Source organism: Dermacentor albipictus, chromosome 2, assembly GCF_038994185.2.
Source record: "Dermacentor albipictus isolate Rhodes 1998 colony chromosome 2, USDA_Dalb.pri_finalv2, whole genome shotgun sequence".
In the NCBI taxonomy this organism is placed as follows: Eukaryota; Metazoa; Arthropoda; class Arachnida; order Ixodida; family Ixodidae; genus Dermacentor; species Dermacentor albipictus.
Genome location: NC_091822.1, coordinates 140,369,487 through 140,383,403, shown reverse-complemented (window position 1 = coordinate 140,383,403; position 13,917 = coordinate 140,369,487). Strand labels below are relative to the sequence as shown.

General features: G+C 46.2%; 1 protein-coding gene across 1 annotated transcript; it reads right to left on the bottom strand.

Annotated features, from left to right (window-relative positions):
- Window positions 1-1,873: 1,873 nt before the first annotated feature.
- On the bottom strand, window positions 1,874-13,834 carry LOC135917815 (mite group 2 allergen-like Ixo r 2). Its single transcript, XM_065451419.1, has 4 exons — window positions 13,670-13,834; window positions 7,613-7,717; window positions 4,305-4,474; window positions 1,874-2,051 (listed from the first exon to the last, which is right to left on the bottom strand). Exons 1-4 carry the CDS (start codon window positions 13,752-13,754, stop codon window positions 1,971-1,973), a joined length of 441 nt encoding a protein of 146 aa, XP_065307491.1. The 5' UTR covers window positions 13,755-13,834; the 3' UTR covers window positions 1,874-1,970.
- Between the last annotated feature and the right edge of the window lie 83 nt (window positions 13,835-13,917).

The following is a 13,917-nucleotide window of genomic DNA, read 5'->3' as shown; positions in this document are numbered from 1 at the left end:
CCGTTCCCGTGAGCTTGTACAGCTTAAAAGCGTCGAACAAAAACTGAAGCAGTCCAACGCTCCTTCCTCTATAGTTCCCTGTATAGTCCGTCCCTTCGCATTACCTTCACGCGAAGGCTAATGTGCCAGATAGCCGCGTGTGGTGACTCTAAATATATTGTCTTTGGTCAACGTGAACCAGAAGTTGGATTGCCTTCCCATATTTATATATTTAATAGTTGACGTGAGTGCCCTTCGTCATTTCTTAGTGGACGCTATTCTTATGGGCTGCCTAGAAGCGACATAACGAATTTTGTCATGTCTGCAACGAGCTTCTGTCTGAAAGGGCGCGGCCATGTTGTTCTTATATATGCATACGTCAAAAAACTTGTCCGGTACTCTTACACTCCTGTATAATGAGTGATCGTTCCATAGTTAGTGGAATGTCCTGCTGGGGCTGGTGCCCGTAGAGAAATTATATTGTGCGCTTGACCAACGAACTTGGGACATCGGGATAGTTGGCCCTGATGTAGCCTACTTTTCCATGTTTATACAGAAAAAATAAAAAAAGAAAGAAAGAAGAAATGAAAGGCAAGTTGGACGAATTTATGGCCTACTATTCCAAATCCCAAGTGGTAATGACACAATAAATACAGAGGAAACAAGAGGAAAGTAACACTGCGCACACTAAAAGTCACACAAGTAACACAAGTATGTCATCTTGGACACCAGCAAAGGAATCATGGTCTAGTTATTTGTTAACAACAACAACAACAACAACAACAACAACAACAACAACAACAACAACAACAACAACAACAACAACAACAACAACAACAACAACAACAACAAACTTTCATTTCAATGTATAAACGTGGGAACGGTACGCCACGTCAGAGCCGGCTATCCCAAAATCCCGCATTCGTTACTCATGCAACAATAAAGCAACAAATCAAACGAAACGTCTGAGAGTTGATGTTCGCCTCGATGTCAGTGAGGGAAACTTGAAGATATTATGGATGTCGCGAAGTCACGTTACAGTAGGCAAGCCAGTGACGCTGATTGCAATGGGGTTAACTGTTTATTAAGATAGAATATGCAAGCGATAGAAAGGAAAGTATTTACACGGACATCACTACGAGTAACATGTTAGAATTTTGGTCTTCTTTCTCAGCCGAATCTCCACCGAATCCCCACCAACGGCCCCGCACGCACCTAAAAGCATTCCCAGCAACCCCCTCGCCCCATCGTTCGTCCAATCACACTGCGGTGCGCGCAGTGTGCACACAACGGGGCTCCAAGGTGACACTATCGGGAGTTCCAATACGTCCAGGTCATTGCCACAAATCCCTTGCAGTGCAACGAGTCCCCTTTTGTCTCACAACCTCGCAAAAAAAACACACTTCCCGAAGAAAGCACTTCCGCGTTCTGTTCGGGCATCTGGACAGCTTGCGAATGTCTCGGCACAGTGCGGTTAAGCGACGAGGGGCTGACTTCAAGGCCAGGGCATTGCTTCCGCGAACCGGGTGGCGGAAGCCCTACACACAGTCACCCCTCCTACGCGCTCTTCGTAGCCCGAGGGGCGGAAGCCGACACACAGTCACCCCTCCTACGCGCTCTTCGTAGCCAGAGGGTCCCCCACCCACGATGCGATAAATTGCCGCCGTCTTGGTGTCGAACCACCCGTCTCCTTTGACCACCCCGCGCGACCCTTGCATGCAGCTGTCCGCACAAACAACGCCGAACTTCACTCCTCCCCACCAAGAATGTCACGGGGATACTTGTTGTCAGCGTGACATTTTTCACACGCCACGTCACGGTACGCCACGTCAGAGCCGGCTATCCCAAAATCCCGCATTCGTTACTCAAGCAACAATAAAGCAACAAATCAAACGAAACGTCTGAGCTTGTTGTACTTTTGCTTTTATCTTATTTTTATTTACTGTTAATTTAGGTCCTTTGCATCAGTCAGCGTTATATACCCAAGAAGATCACACGAGGACCAACAATGACTTGGTGCAGATGCTGACGCCTTTGTCTCCCTTCAACTTCATGGTCAGAGGAGTTTTGCCCTGTTGAAGGGAAGAGAATAAGAGAGAGAGAAAAAAAAATGAGGATCGTTGATCGCTGTCATGCTCAATGCTATTAGAACATGCAGATGTAAGTCTAGTTAGCCGATTTCTTGATATACGGTATCCTTCAGCAAGAACTGCAGTCAATGACAGCCTAGAAATCTAGTGACAAGTGCACTGCTGTCCATCTCAAAAACAGTGCGCGCAGACGGGGCAGCCAATTACGTTCGCATATTCCGTGTCATCACGGTAGGGATGGCCTACTGACAATATCGGGGTCCCTCGGGAACTACGTTTTGGAGCGCGGCGGCACCGACAGTAGGTGCAATGTGGTGACTTGTACTGACTTCTTTGGTTGGCATCGACCAAAAGCACAAAGATCTTCAAGGAAACTTTCCGTGTCACACATACCCTAACCTGCACCACCTACACAGAATACACCCTACGATATTCACTGACGAGCGCCCGTGGTGCACAGACACACCCACACTAAAACACGTCACATGGGAGTGCCCCAGGAGGCCTCCGCACATAGACAGCCCCATATTACATCAACATCCACTAATGAGGAATAGGCAGTGGGAGGCATGGCTTGCGGAAGAGGGTCGGGAGAGCCAGTTGGCTCTTCTGGACCAAGCCCAGCGAGCCGCTCGTGCCAGTGGGGACCTGGAATAGGGGCTCCAACCATCGTGCCTTCTTTTATTTATATTCAATAAAGTTTTTACTCACTCACTCACTCTTTCCAACACTCCTCGCGGTCAGTCCTTCTAAGTCAGAGCTGGCTGGAGTGCTTCGCATATATATAGGACAGTTTTCTATTATCACTTGAAAACGAAGCGTTTCAGCTTCTCTCGTCGTTTCTTTTTTTGTTTTTCGTGTCTGGTACTGTACCTATTTGCTGGAATCAGAAGTTCCTTCCTACTCTTCTATCTTGTTTATGTGCACGATGAACGAAGTCTACAATATGTACGCTCATCTTTTGAATGATAATAAAAACGAAAGAACAAAATCGATATTTCACCTCCCAAACTTTATTAAGACCTGTGATTTAGAGTACCATTCGGCTTGCATTCATATACGGGAAGATTACGCAGTAGTCCACGCAGTAGCTAGGGAAAGGCCGAAATGCAATGTTTGCGCAATAATGCGGGTTCGTATTGCAGATGAGAATAAACGTAATGTGAGGGATGGAAAGACATCAAATGGAATGAGCACTATCGGCTTTCTTTGAACCTACTCTTCTGCCCGTCTGCATTCGGGTCTGATTGCGGAAGAAAAGTAATGCATCATACTTTCGTTATAGTTTACCAATCGTAGTTATAAGCAAACAACAGAAAAACAACCACTAAATGTATTAGATATTATGTAAGCTTTTTTAATTCTCAGATCTCATGATTTTGCTGTATTGAAACTAGCGCTCATTCAACATTCTAGTAAAATTGTTGAAACAAGAGAGAGAGAACAAAAAGAGGGAAGGCAGGAATCTTAACCAGAAAATCCTCTGGTTGGCTACGTTGCTTTAGGGGAGGAGATTAGGTAAATAGAAAGAGAGAGAGAGATTGCGTGCGTACATGCGGACGTGTTTGGTAAGAATAATAATAAAAGAAAACGTTATTTGGAATTCCTGAGAAGGGTCTGTTACAATTACACACACAAAAAAAAAGAAGAAAGAAAGAAAGTGTATGGAAATGAAAGGAGAGAAAGAGCTCCAAGGGAATAACGTACAACTTGCGGCAAAATTGTTAAATAAAGATAGTCGGGCGAAAGCTCTGATGCGATGCTTCTATACATTTCCTTAGGATGCATTTTTACAAGCAAGAATAAATTTAAAACGTGGAACAGTAAGCACGAACGTTAGACCAGACAGCGAGGCAGGCAGAGGACAGGCGCTAGCTCGCAAATGAATTTTACTGGAAGCCACATGCGAACACATATAGACACAAGGCAGGTGCGCATACCGCACCGCGCAGAACTTTCAAACATAAGCAGCAGCACGGAATAAATGGCTCAATAAGCGACACGGCACAAGATCATCTAGCAATGGCATGATAGCCCTTTGTTAGGTCAGGTTGGGACAAGTACTTATTGTACGCCACGGAAAAAGAGGTTCAATTGCAGTCGCCTTCTTTGCGCATCATTGTGTGTGTGTGTGTGTGTGTGTGTGTGTGGGAGAGAAAGAGAGAGAGAGAGAGAGAGAGAGAGAGAGAGAGAGAGAGAGAGAGAGAGTTGGGAGCAGCGGAGGAAGCGACTCACCGCGGGCGCAAATGATGGAATGGGAGCGGTGAAGACGCCCTTGTAGGTATTTCCCTTCTTGATGGGGCAGTTGACTACATTGCACATGTTGGTTTCGATGCCTGGCACTGGCAGAGTGATACCGAACACTTTCGTTGTCGCCTCCAGCTTAGCCGTGTCACTGTCTTGGTCTGGGAAGGAAAAGACGTGCGACGTCAACGAAGTAGAACAAGAGATGTAGAAGCGTATAAGGACATGAGAGTATGTAAGGATAAGGAATAAGGAATGAATGAAAAAACAGCAACAAAAGATAAGGGAATAAGTAAAAATTATGCGGATCCCACGCACTGTGGGAATCGACGTAAGCGAAGCTTTCAGCGCTGGTTGCTTTGATTGACGATTAGCGGTGATGTTGGCGGCGAATGTCTAATTTCTTCAGCGTTTAGTGGAATACGTGAGTGGTGAGTTTATGGTAAATGTTAACTCACATGCACCACTAGTTGTTTGTCTGCACAGCATATAGAACACACAGAGAGACGTGTTTGCTTGTGGCGTTGTTATGCGCCATTGTTCATAACCTCCAAGAAGGTTAGTATAGTATCGCGATTCGCTCGCACGGAACATCGAATCATGGCAGAAGTGGTGAAGTTTACTTGAATTACGTGGCTCTACGTGCCAAAAACACTGGCGGATTATGAGGCACGCCGTAGCGGCAGACTGCGGTTTAATTTCGACCGGGTTCTTTAACGAGCACATAAATCTAAGCTCTCCGCCAGTACAGTAAAATGCCGAACCATCCAGTCATTCTGCAACATGCTGAATAGCATTTAGACGTGATATTATATGTACGTGTATATATATATATATATATATATATATATATATATATATATATATATATATATATATATATATATATATATATATATATATATATATATATATATATATATATATATATATATATATATATATATATATATAATTTGTCTTTTTTGTACTTTTTTACTTCTTGTTATCAATATCGCGTTCTTATCAATATCCTCTATACAGTGCGTGCGGTTCAGCGAATATCTATGTTCTAATATATATTGAAATATTGTCAAGCTTTGTCGTTGGAATGCTCTGTACAGTTCGTGCGGATCAGGGAATATGTCTGCTGCAATGTGTTGAATTCTTGTAATTATTTTTGCTGTTCATTTTTTTAACATTCATCTGTATATCGCAATGTCCACTCTTGCCCAAGGCCTAACACTAAGGCCGGCAGTATCCTGCAAATAAATAATAAACATGAGCATTATTGTATTTCGCTCCCGCCGAAATGTGGCTGGCGCGATCGGAATCGAACCCGTGACCTCGAACAATGCTTTAGCCGCGAAGTTTAGCCCACCGTGGGCAGCTGCGTGGTAGCGCCCAACGATGTCGCCTAGACGCTACGGTGCTTTCATGCGACTTTCAGTCTGCACGCCGTACGCCAGTTGTCCGCTTGACAAATTGTCCAGACTTTGCTCACTGAATTACGCTGTGGACCCCGCGGACTATTTATCGCAGACGCACGAGAAATTCACCATCGGGCAGTTGATGAAGAACGGAACATCGTATTTCAAGGGTTGCCAAGTCATTGTGGTATCCCTGGAAACGAGCGAGCAGACGCAGCCGCTAGATCTTCACATAACAGTGGCGATTGCGTCGCTATACCGATGCCAAGAAGAGATGCAGCGCGAAAGCTGCGTGCGCTTAATGCTCGCGGGCTTACTTTGGCCCAATGGAATTTGGCAGGCCCTAAAAACAATGTCTTTGTTACGTAGATCCTCATCTGAAGCCCCGCTTTCCACATGGCTTACCACGACGGTAGGTAACTCTCATTTGTCGCCTATAGCTTGGAGAAGCTTTAACTAATGCGTACTCCTACGTCATCGGAATGGCCACAAGTCCAGAATGTGCAGTTTGCGGGTGCAAAGGGACGATAGCGCACCTTGTGTGTGGTTGTCATCGTTTCTTTGCGCGAAGTCCTCAGCAACACGCTCGTCAATATTGACAACCGTCCCCTTACGGAAGACAAAATTCTTTAACCCTGGTCCGAGCCGACGTCGGCCTGAACTGCTTTAAATGAGTTAGTGTGCTTTTTAAAAGAAACGAGACTCATTGAAAAATATAGAAAGTTCGAACTGATGCATTCTTTTTTTTAAAAGTCGTCTCTTATTTTTATATCTTTTCTGCCCTTACCTAATCCCCCTGTGCAGAGTAACTACGCGGACACTTAATATGGTTAACCTCTCTGCCTTTCACCTCTTGTTTTCCCTCCTTCCCTCCTGCATGGCGTTTATTCTTCAGAAATAGCAGAAACGTACCGTACCGCACACTGAAGTTAAATTTAGCCACTTTGTACGCAACCACCTTCGTGTCTAGAAGTAGCGTTTCCTTGCCCTCTCACGTCGTCTTTTCCCTTTATCGCCCTTCCCCCATATATGCGAGTTGTGTGCAAAGAGTGCCAAGGCTGTTATTCCCTCGATTCGTGGCTGTGTCGCTTCTATCCGTTCTGTGCCTGCTCTCCCCTACCTCCTCTCTACCGTTCTGTCCAACTCCCTTCTGGACGCTGGCACGTTGTAGAAAGGCAAGCACTGCAGTTTCTGCAATGCTTTTGCTGCGGGTCAGGGATAATAACAGCCGTCAAGAGGGCATTGTGGCGACGCCCAGGGAGCTGCAGAGGGCACTGAGCACATGCGACCTGGCTCGTATGTCCAAACGAGCTTCTCGCGTCGCCTTTTCTCTCTGCAACACTCCTGCCATTTATATGCACACTCTGAACCAGCTTCAAGCGAGAGTCACGGCGACTTTTGCTCATTGAGTAGTGGGTCATCGGACTTCTTTAGGAAAAGCACAGACAAAAAGTATATACGCGCAAAAGCGTAAATGCCACTTTGTAGGCATTATGCGATGGGGGAAAATGGCGCAGTAAGCACAATAAAGGCGAGTCATATTCATCCTCAGTCGCTTCCATACGAAGTAGCAACATATTTGGTCCTACGTATTGCTCTAGAAGCTGGCAAAAGCGACCAAAACTCCTTCAGCCCACCAAGAGTGCGCTTGGGTTGGGCTGGTAATAGAGGAACTGGACTCACCCGCGCATAAAAGATTTCTTATATATAAGCTAACACTGGCGTTTTCGGTCTTTTCCTTGGAATACCAATGAGCTTGCTCTTGTCGGCCCACATCGCCACCTTCTGAAGAAAGCTACTCTCTACATTCTGCGACTTCACGTGCTCAAAGTCTGTATTTCGACAGCAATGACATCTGTGCTCCAGAGAGCAGGTGCAGACTCTACTCACCAGATATCATTTCGAAGTAAATTCTGGCTGCGGTGCCCCTCTTCATGACGCACGGGTCAGAGTCGCAGGGCTCGACCTGCAGCGAGATGATTTCAGCGGTGCTACCTGCGTAAACATGAGCGAGTACCGGCACTCCAATTAATTAGGCACACACGGTCGAAAGACATGAAGTACAAGTGGCGCATTCGTAGCGGAGAGCTAGGATCATCATCATCGTCATCATCATCATTATTACTATAAGAAGCCTACTAGGGAACATGTATCCTTTCACGTTCCCGCCACTTTCACCAGACCTTTCCACACCTTTCCACAAAATGCAAAGCCTATACAACTGTCATTTTCTGGATATGGATATCTTTGGAAACACGCCTTCTTTCCGTACCGAGCTTCGCACTTTCTCTTGAGGATTCTTTCTCGCCGCATTCTTGTCTTGCCTTCTCACAGTTTCGTTACCCTTCCGTGCATGCACTCCGTCTCTCAATTGTGTGATATCGCTGTATTGCTCATTATGAAACTGTTTATCTAATTCTTTTTCTGTTTTGTTTTGCTTTCTATATTTTTATTCGAATTGTATTTATCTCATAACCTTTCGTTGTAGTTGTTTTGCATTTCTATCTGTTTGTTTTTGTTTCTCTGTGCACAAGCACTCAGACTTCAATATTTTTCCTGGGCACGTTAAATAAATTATCGATTGATCGAGTGATTGATTGATTCGTTGCTTGCTAGATAGATAGATAGATAGATAGATAGATAGATAGATAGATAGATAGATAGATAGATAGATAGATAGATAGATAGATAGATAGATAGATAGATAGATAGATAGATAGATAGATAGATAGATAGATTATACCTGTTGAGGTGTAGTAGGGAAGGGCAAGAGCTCTCGGTAAATAAGAAAGCTTCCAAAGGTTTTTTAGGTCCATTGAGTTACTCCGAAGTTACCTAAAGCGTCACATAACAACACAGGCTACTGTTTTAATGTGAATTATAAAGGGTGTTTCACGTAACTTGTACCAAGGATTTAAAAAAAGTGGTTAGCCGCAGCAGAATGAAATCAACGGCATATGGTTTGTCGCCATGTGGCGCTCCTTAGAGTACATCTCATATTCTGCTTAATTGGTTAATTAACTAAGATGAATCATGAAAATTTTAAAATATTTACTTTAGGGCCAAGTGCGTTCGATTGTGTAGTAGAGGGGGTTGAGAAACGACCGATCCAATTTTTTTGTGGCAACGTTTACGTGCTGCGGGGCGAGTTTTTTTCAGCGCTTAAAGTAAGCCCGCGAAATACGAATTAAAACTACGTGAATGCGCAGGTGCGCTATCGTATAGCAGCGCCCTCAACCATGCGTCGAGCCTATCGCTTATCAGAGTCGACGGCGCTTCCTTTCCTTGTGCCAGCGCCGAAGATGCGGACGCACTGTGAAGCCGATGCCTATAGCCGCGGCCGCTCACTTCACCACGGTCCGCGCGCATGGTTAATTCGCACGAACCGCGATTGAGAGCTCTGCAATACGATAGCGCACGTGCGCAGTCACGTGGTTTTATTTCGTCACGTGGTTTTATTGGATTGGTCGTTTCTGAACCCCCTCTAATGCGCAACGAAACGCACTAGGCCCCAAAGTGAATAATAAAAATTTTTCCTAATTCGTCTTAGTTAATACGTTATTCAGCGGAATATTAAAAAGAAATAGTCTAAGGAGCGCCACACGACGGCATATCACATGCCGTTGATTTCATTCAGCTGTGGCTAACCACTTGTTTAAAATTCTTGGCACAAGTTACGTGAAACACACTGTACATACAATACAAGCAGTTTATCTTACAAATCATTTGCTGCTAAGTAGACATTGTTCTCCGAATTACGTGCCGAGTTATGGTTTAGTAGAATGCAGAAATTCGTGCAGGGAGAAGCAAGAGTGAGGACATTTCGCGACAAGTACCGGCGTTATCCCTACTGCTTTCGCAATTTGGTGCCGTCGACATCGCACTAATTGCAGTAGGACAATGAGGCAACGATGAAAGTTGCACGTCTTACACCACAAACGTTTCTCTTGCCTCAGTAAAGAGGATTTGTGCAGCTGTCGACGCTCGCGATCCGGCAATTTCAGTCCGAGGGGCGCAGCGACCTTATTGTGCAGTGTACAAACAAAATCGCACGTGGTGCGTTTCCCGTCGACGACTTGTAGCCATTTTTTCTTATCTATGATCGTGGCGCGCTATCGCTTATTTGCGGAGCTACAGTAGGCGTAGAGAACGCTGAATACAGGATGCATGCCGTGGTATTTGCTTAGGCAGGATCCGAAGCTGTTATACATAAACAAATAATCTAATCTGCATCAATAGGACGCATGAATAAAAGCTAGGTATTCCCCTGTGCATTGCCAAAGACGCGTTGAGCAGTATTCTGCTGTATGCGGCTCGTTTGATAACGTAACTCTTGTTCCATGTCCTATTGGGATGTTTGATTTCTAGAGTTCAAATTTGTTATCACACGCGAAGTTTGTAATAAGCCCCATAACGTTGGCAGTAGTGAAATGTTGGCGTGAGCACAACAAAAAAGAGTAATAAGCGGCTGCGTGCAGTGGAGACTGTACATAACGTATTTACTTTACTCCAGACCGATATCTCTTTAGATATCCAGCGGGAAACAACGGCGTCGACGTGTAATGGAGGTTTCCGCCAGGATCTTAGCGCCACCTGGTGATATCAGTGAATGGAGACCATGCGGTAAACAAACTTGTATAAAGAGGAAGTAAAATCAAGATATGACATCAGATAACTTTTATCTCTGAAGAATGGGCGAGTAGGTATGGGGTTCATCTTAAGGTATTTGGGGAAAAAACACAAAGAACGCAAAAAAAGAAAACGCAACGCACACATACACAAGAACGAAGGCAGAGACGATATAGACAAATGTAGCCAACATGACACAATATCATTTCATTTTCTGCAATGATGCGAATATAGTGAGACCACATGCGAAAACGCCCGTGTACTTAGATTCACGTGCACGGTAAAGAAGCCCAGGTGGTCCAAATTTCCGGAGTCGCTCACTACGGCGTGCCTCATAATCAGATCGTGGTTCTGGCACGTAAAAACCCCATAATTTATTATTTCATCTGGATACAAGAAAATACGTCTGCATTTCTTCAGACAGTGCTCAGAAAGCATACGTTTCCTACTTTACATAAAAGACACATACACACGCACAAAAGCAGTTTAGAAAAGAGCCAGTCAAAACGTGCGGCAGATAATACGGCACTGCTCATGATCAATGACGCTGTTTAGCGCAATGATAGTGATTGGAGGCTGTATAAAAAATTGCTTCATTCAAATGATGTTCTTTGTACATTGATCCCGGGTCAATAAAAGTAGCCGACTTTCTTGTACAAAACCTCTAACTTGGACACGCTATCTGAAAACAGAATAGCATGCGCCGTCTGGCTGTTTCATCGTGCGCTTCTGTGCGGCGCAGCAGAAGACACAATGGCGTGCTTCATCTTACTGAGTTTCGGAAATCGGTCCTCAAAAACGAAGCTGCCACTGCAACTTGAAGCTTCGCTGCTGCATTAATATGCAATGCGGCGAAGAGCTCTTCTCGCAATTGATCCGCGTGGGCAAGTGGCGCCACCACGTAGCAGCTCGACACACCACTGCAAACGGTGCCTGACTGAAGGCTTCCATTGCGACGCTTGCACATGGAGTTATGAATGAATGAATGGACATAACGAGTCTGGATATTTAGTTGGGATTGAGAGGCTGCATTGTTTCATCGGAGCGATTAAAGACGCAGACGGCGAGAAAAAGGACAGAACAAATTCTGTACAAGTGGTGGCACACATTCCTTATTTTACGAATGCAAAGAGTCGAGCTCTCCTCCACACGGGACGAGCTGGACAAGCGCTGTCAGGATTGGGGGCTCAATTCCATCGCTCTCAACCCGTTGTCAAGATTGGAGTCCGGCATGAATTAGAAGGCAGCTGGCCCATGCCGTCGTCCAACTTATCCACGCTGAGGACGCTTATGAAGGGAAGGACTGCTTCTCATCGAGAACGAGGAATATGGGTTTATTTACAGTATTTACATGCAGTTCATCAGTCTAGCATGACTTCGACAGAAAGTATGCCAGTCTAACATGACTGCTTGAGAGAGTACATCAGTCTAACATGACTGCTTGAGAAAGTACATCAGTCTAACATGACTGCTTGAGAAAGTGTGTATCAGTCTAACATGACTGCTAGAGAGAGTGTCGAGCATCCGCACAACCGCGGTTTATAAACACTCGGTCCCCCCCCCCCCCGATTATAAGGTGACGGAAACGTTTGTTCAGTCGTCGTAAACAAGCCGCCTCTCCGCGGGACGGTTTACACACACACACACACACACACACACACACACACACACACACACACACACACACACACACACACACACACGCACGCACACGCACACACACACACACACACACACACACACACACACACACACACACACACACACACACACACACACACAGGTTCACGGTCCGAAACCGACATCACACGGACTTCGTAGAACTCGGAGCTGACCCTCGCAGCGTGGCCGGGTAGCCATCTTCGTCGGCGCGCGGGAAGGGGTCCTCGACGACGTTCCCGCGGCAACTCCCCCACTCATAGCCGATCAGGTCCGCGTTGGTGGGTTCGGTAACATTAGTTGGCCCGCCGAACACATTCAGTCACAACGGCGACGAGGCTAGAGCGTAACGGTGGCGTTCCTTGAAAGTGGACGCCGCCGTCGTCGCAACTGGCTGGCAACACTTGCACCTCAGCTGGGCCGCTCTTAACAGCGCCCACTCACAGAAAGCAAATGTCTTGGACGCTGGCCTACACGGACATCGGAGCGAGCCGCTATAAATGTGCTGTCGTGTTACCTGAGAGATACTGGATTGGGCGACGACAAAATGTAACTGTGCCATGCTGTGCACTGTGTCGCCGGAGTTGCACTTTATTGATGCAAAGCCCGGCATCCTGCCGTGTGTCCCGGTTCAAATTTTCTTCGCTACAACCGTGTGCTATCGGATGTTCTTGGGTTGCCAGAATTAGGTAGTGCGACAGGCTTCGGACCCTCTCACTGTAGATAAGCGGAGAGGCTAGGTCCACGCGCAGCAAGCAACACTGCCCCTTCTTCCATACCGTATGCTCACAGTGCGTGCCGTTCGGTGTCCATTCTCGATCGATCACTTTTCGGCATACGTTTACTTCTGCGGGATGCCGCATATACTGTGCGACTGTTGCCCACCATCTTAACCAATCAAAGTGGATACGAAAGTGATACATTCTCGAAAAGATTCTGTCGAGTGGCACCGGCTCTCCATGCGCTACCCAGGAGGACATACATGGTCTCGTGGGGACATTGTGTAGCTAGGAAGGGTGCGGTCCTCCTCCTTTTGAACTCTCTTGAAGGCACCAATCTATTCAGCGAGCGGTGACGTTTGGCAAGTAATGCGAAACGTCACTTATCACTTGGTGTAGCAGGCGTGCTCACTGGGTACTCGGTGACCTTGGTGAAGTGTTAGCATTCTACTTCAACCTCGTAAGATAACCTTGATGTTCCTTGGTGTCGCTGCGATATGTGGTAGGGCGCATGCGATTAACTGGGAGGCGAGGTGCAGTCGCTGGAACAGTTAACTTGCTTTCCGTTACTACATTATAATTCTGTGCAGGTTAAGGTGCTATGAGTGATGAAAGTTATGCTGTATACACCTTTCATTATGGGCTGCTAGCTAATAAAGCTTCTTAACGAATAAATACAATTGATAGCAACAATGTAAGCCGGAAGTTTACTTCCTTACTGAGACATGCGAGGAAAAAAAAAGAGATGGCTGAAGAAATAACTAGCTCGGTACGGCACGACTCTGTTCATACCTTGTCACAAGGCGACGAATGAGTCGTCTGCTTCTGGGATATTAGCCTCCGCCCCACCCCATGCTATGCTTTATTCATCTCGGAAGAAGCAGCCGAAGCAACCTTTCGCGTTTACGTAAATTAAAAGAAAGTGCACCAGGGCGCTTACCGCAGTCCTCGTACACGGCATCTCTAATCTGTCCGAAAGCGACGCCAACGGCGACGAGAAGGAAGGCGGCGCGCACCAACATCATCTTCAACGACGGGCTCGGGTCCGAGTGTCACTGGAAAACCGGGGATGTGGTGAGGCGTGGGGGGCCTCATATATAGCCCCACACGCGGAACAGGTGAGGCGGATCACACGAGGCGGGGGCGGATTTGCGCGCGCCAACCTTGACCGATTCCAAAGGTCGACGC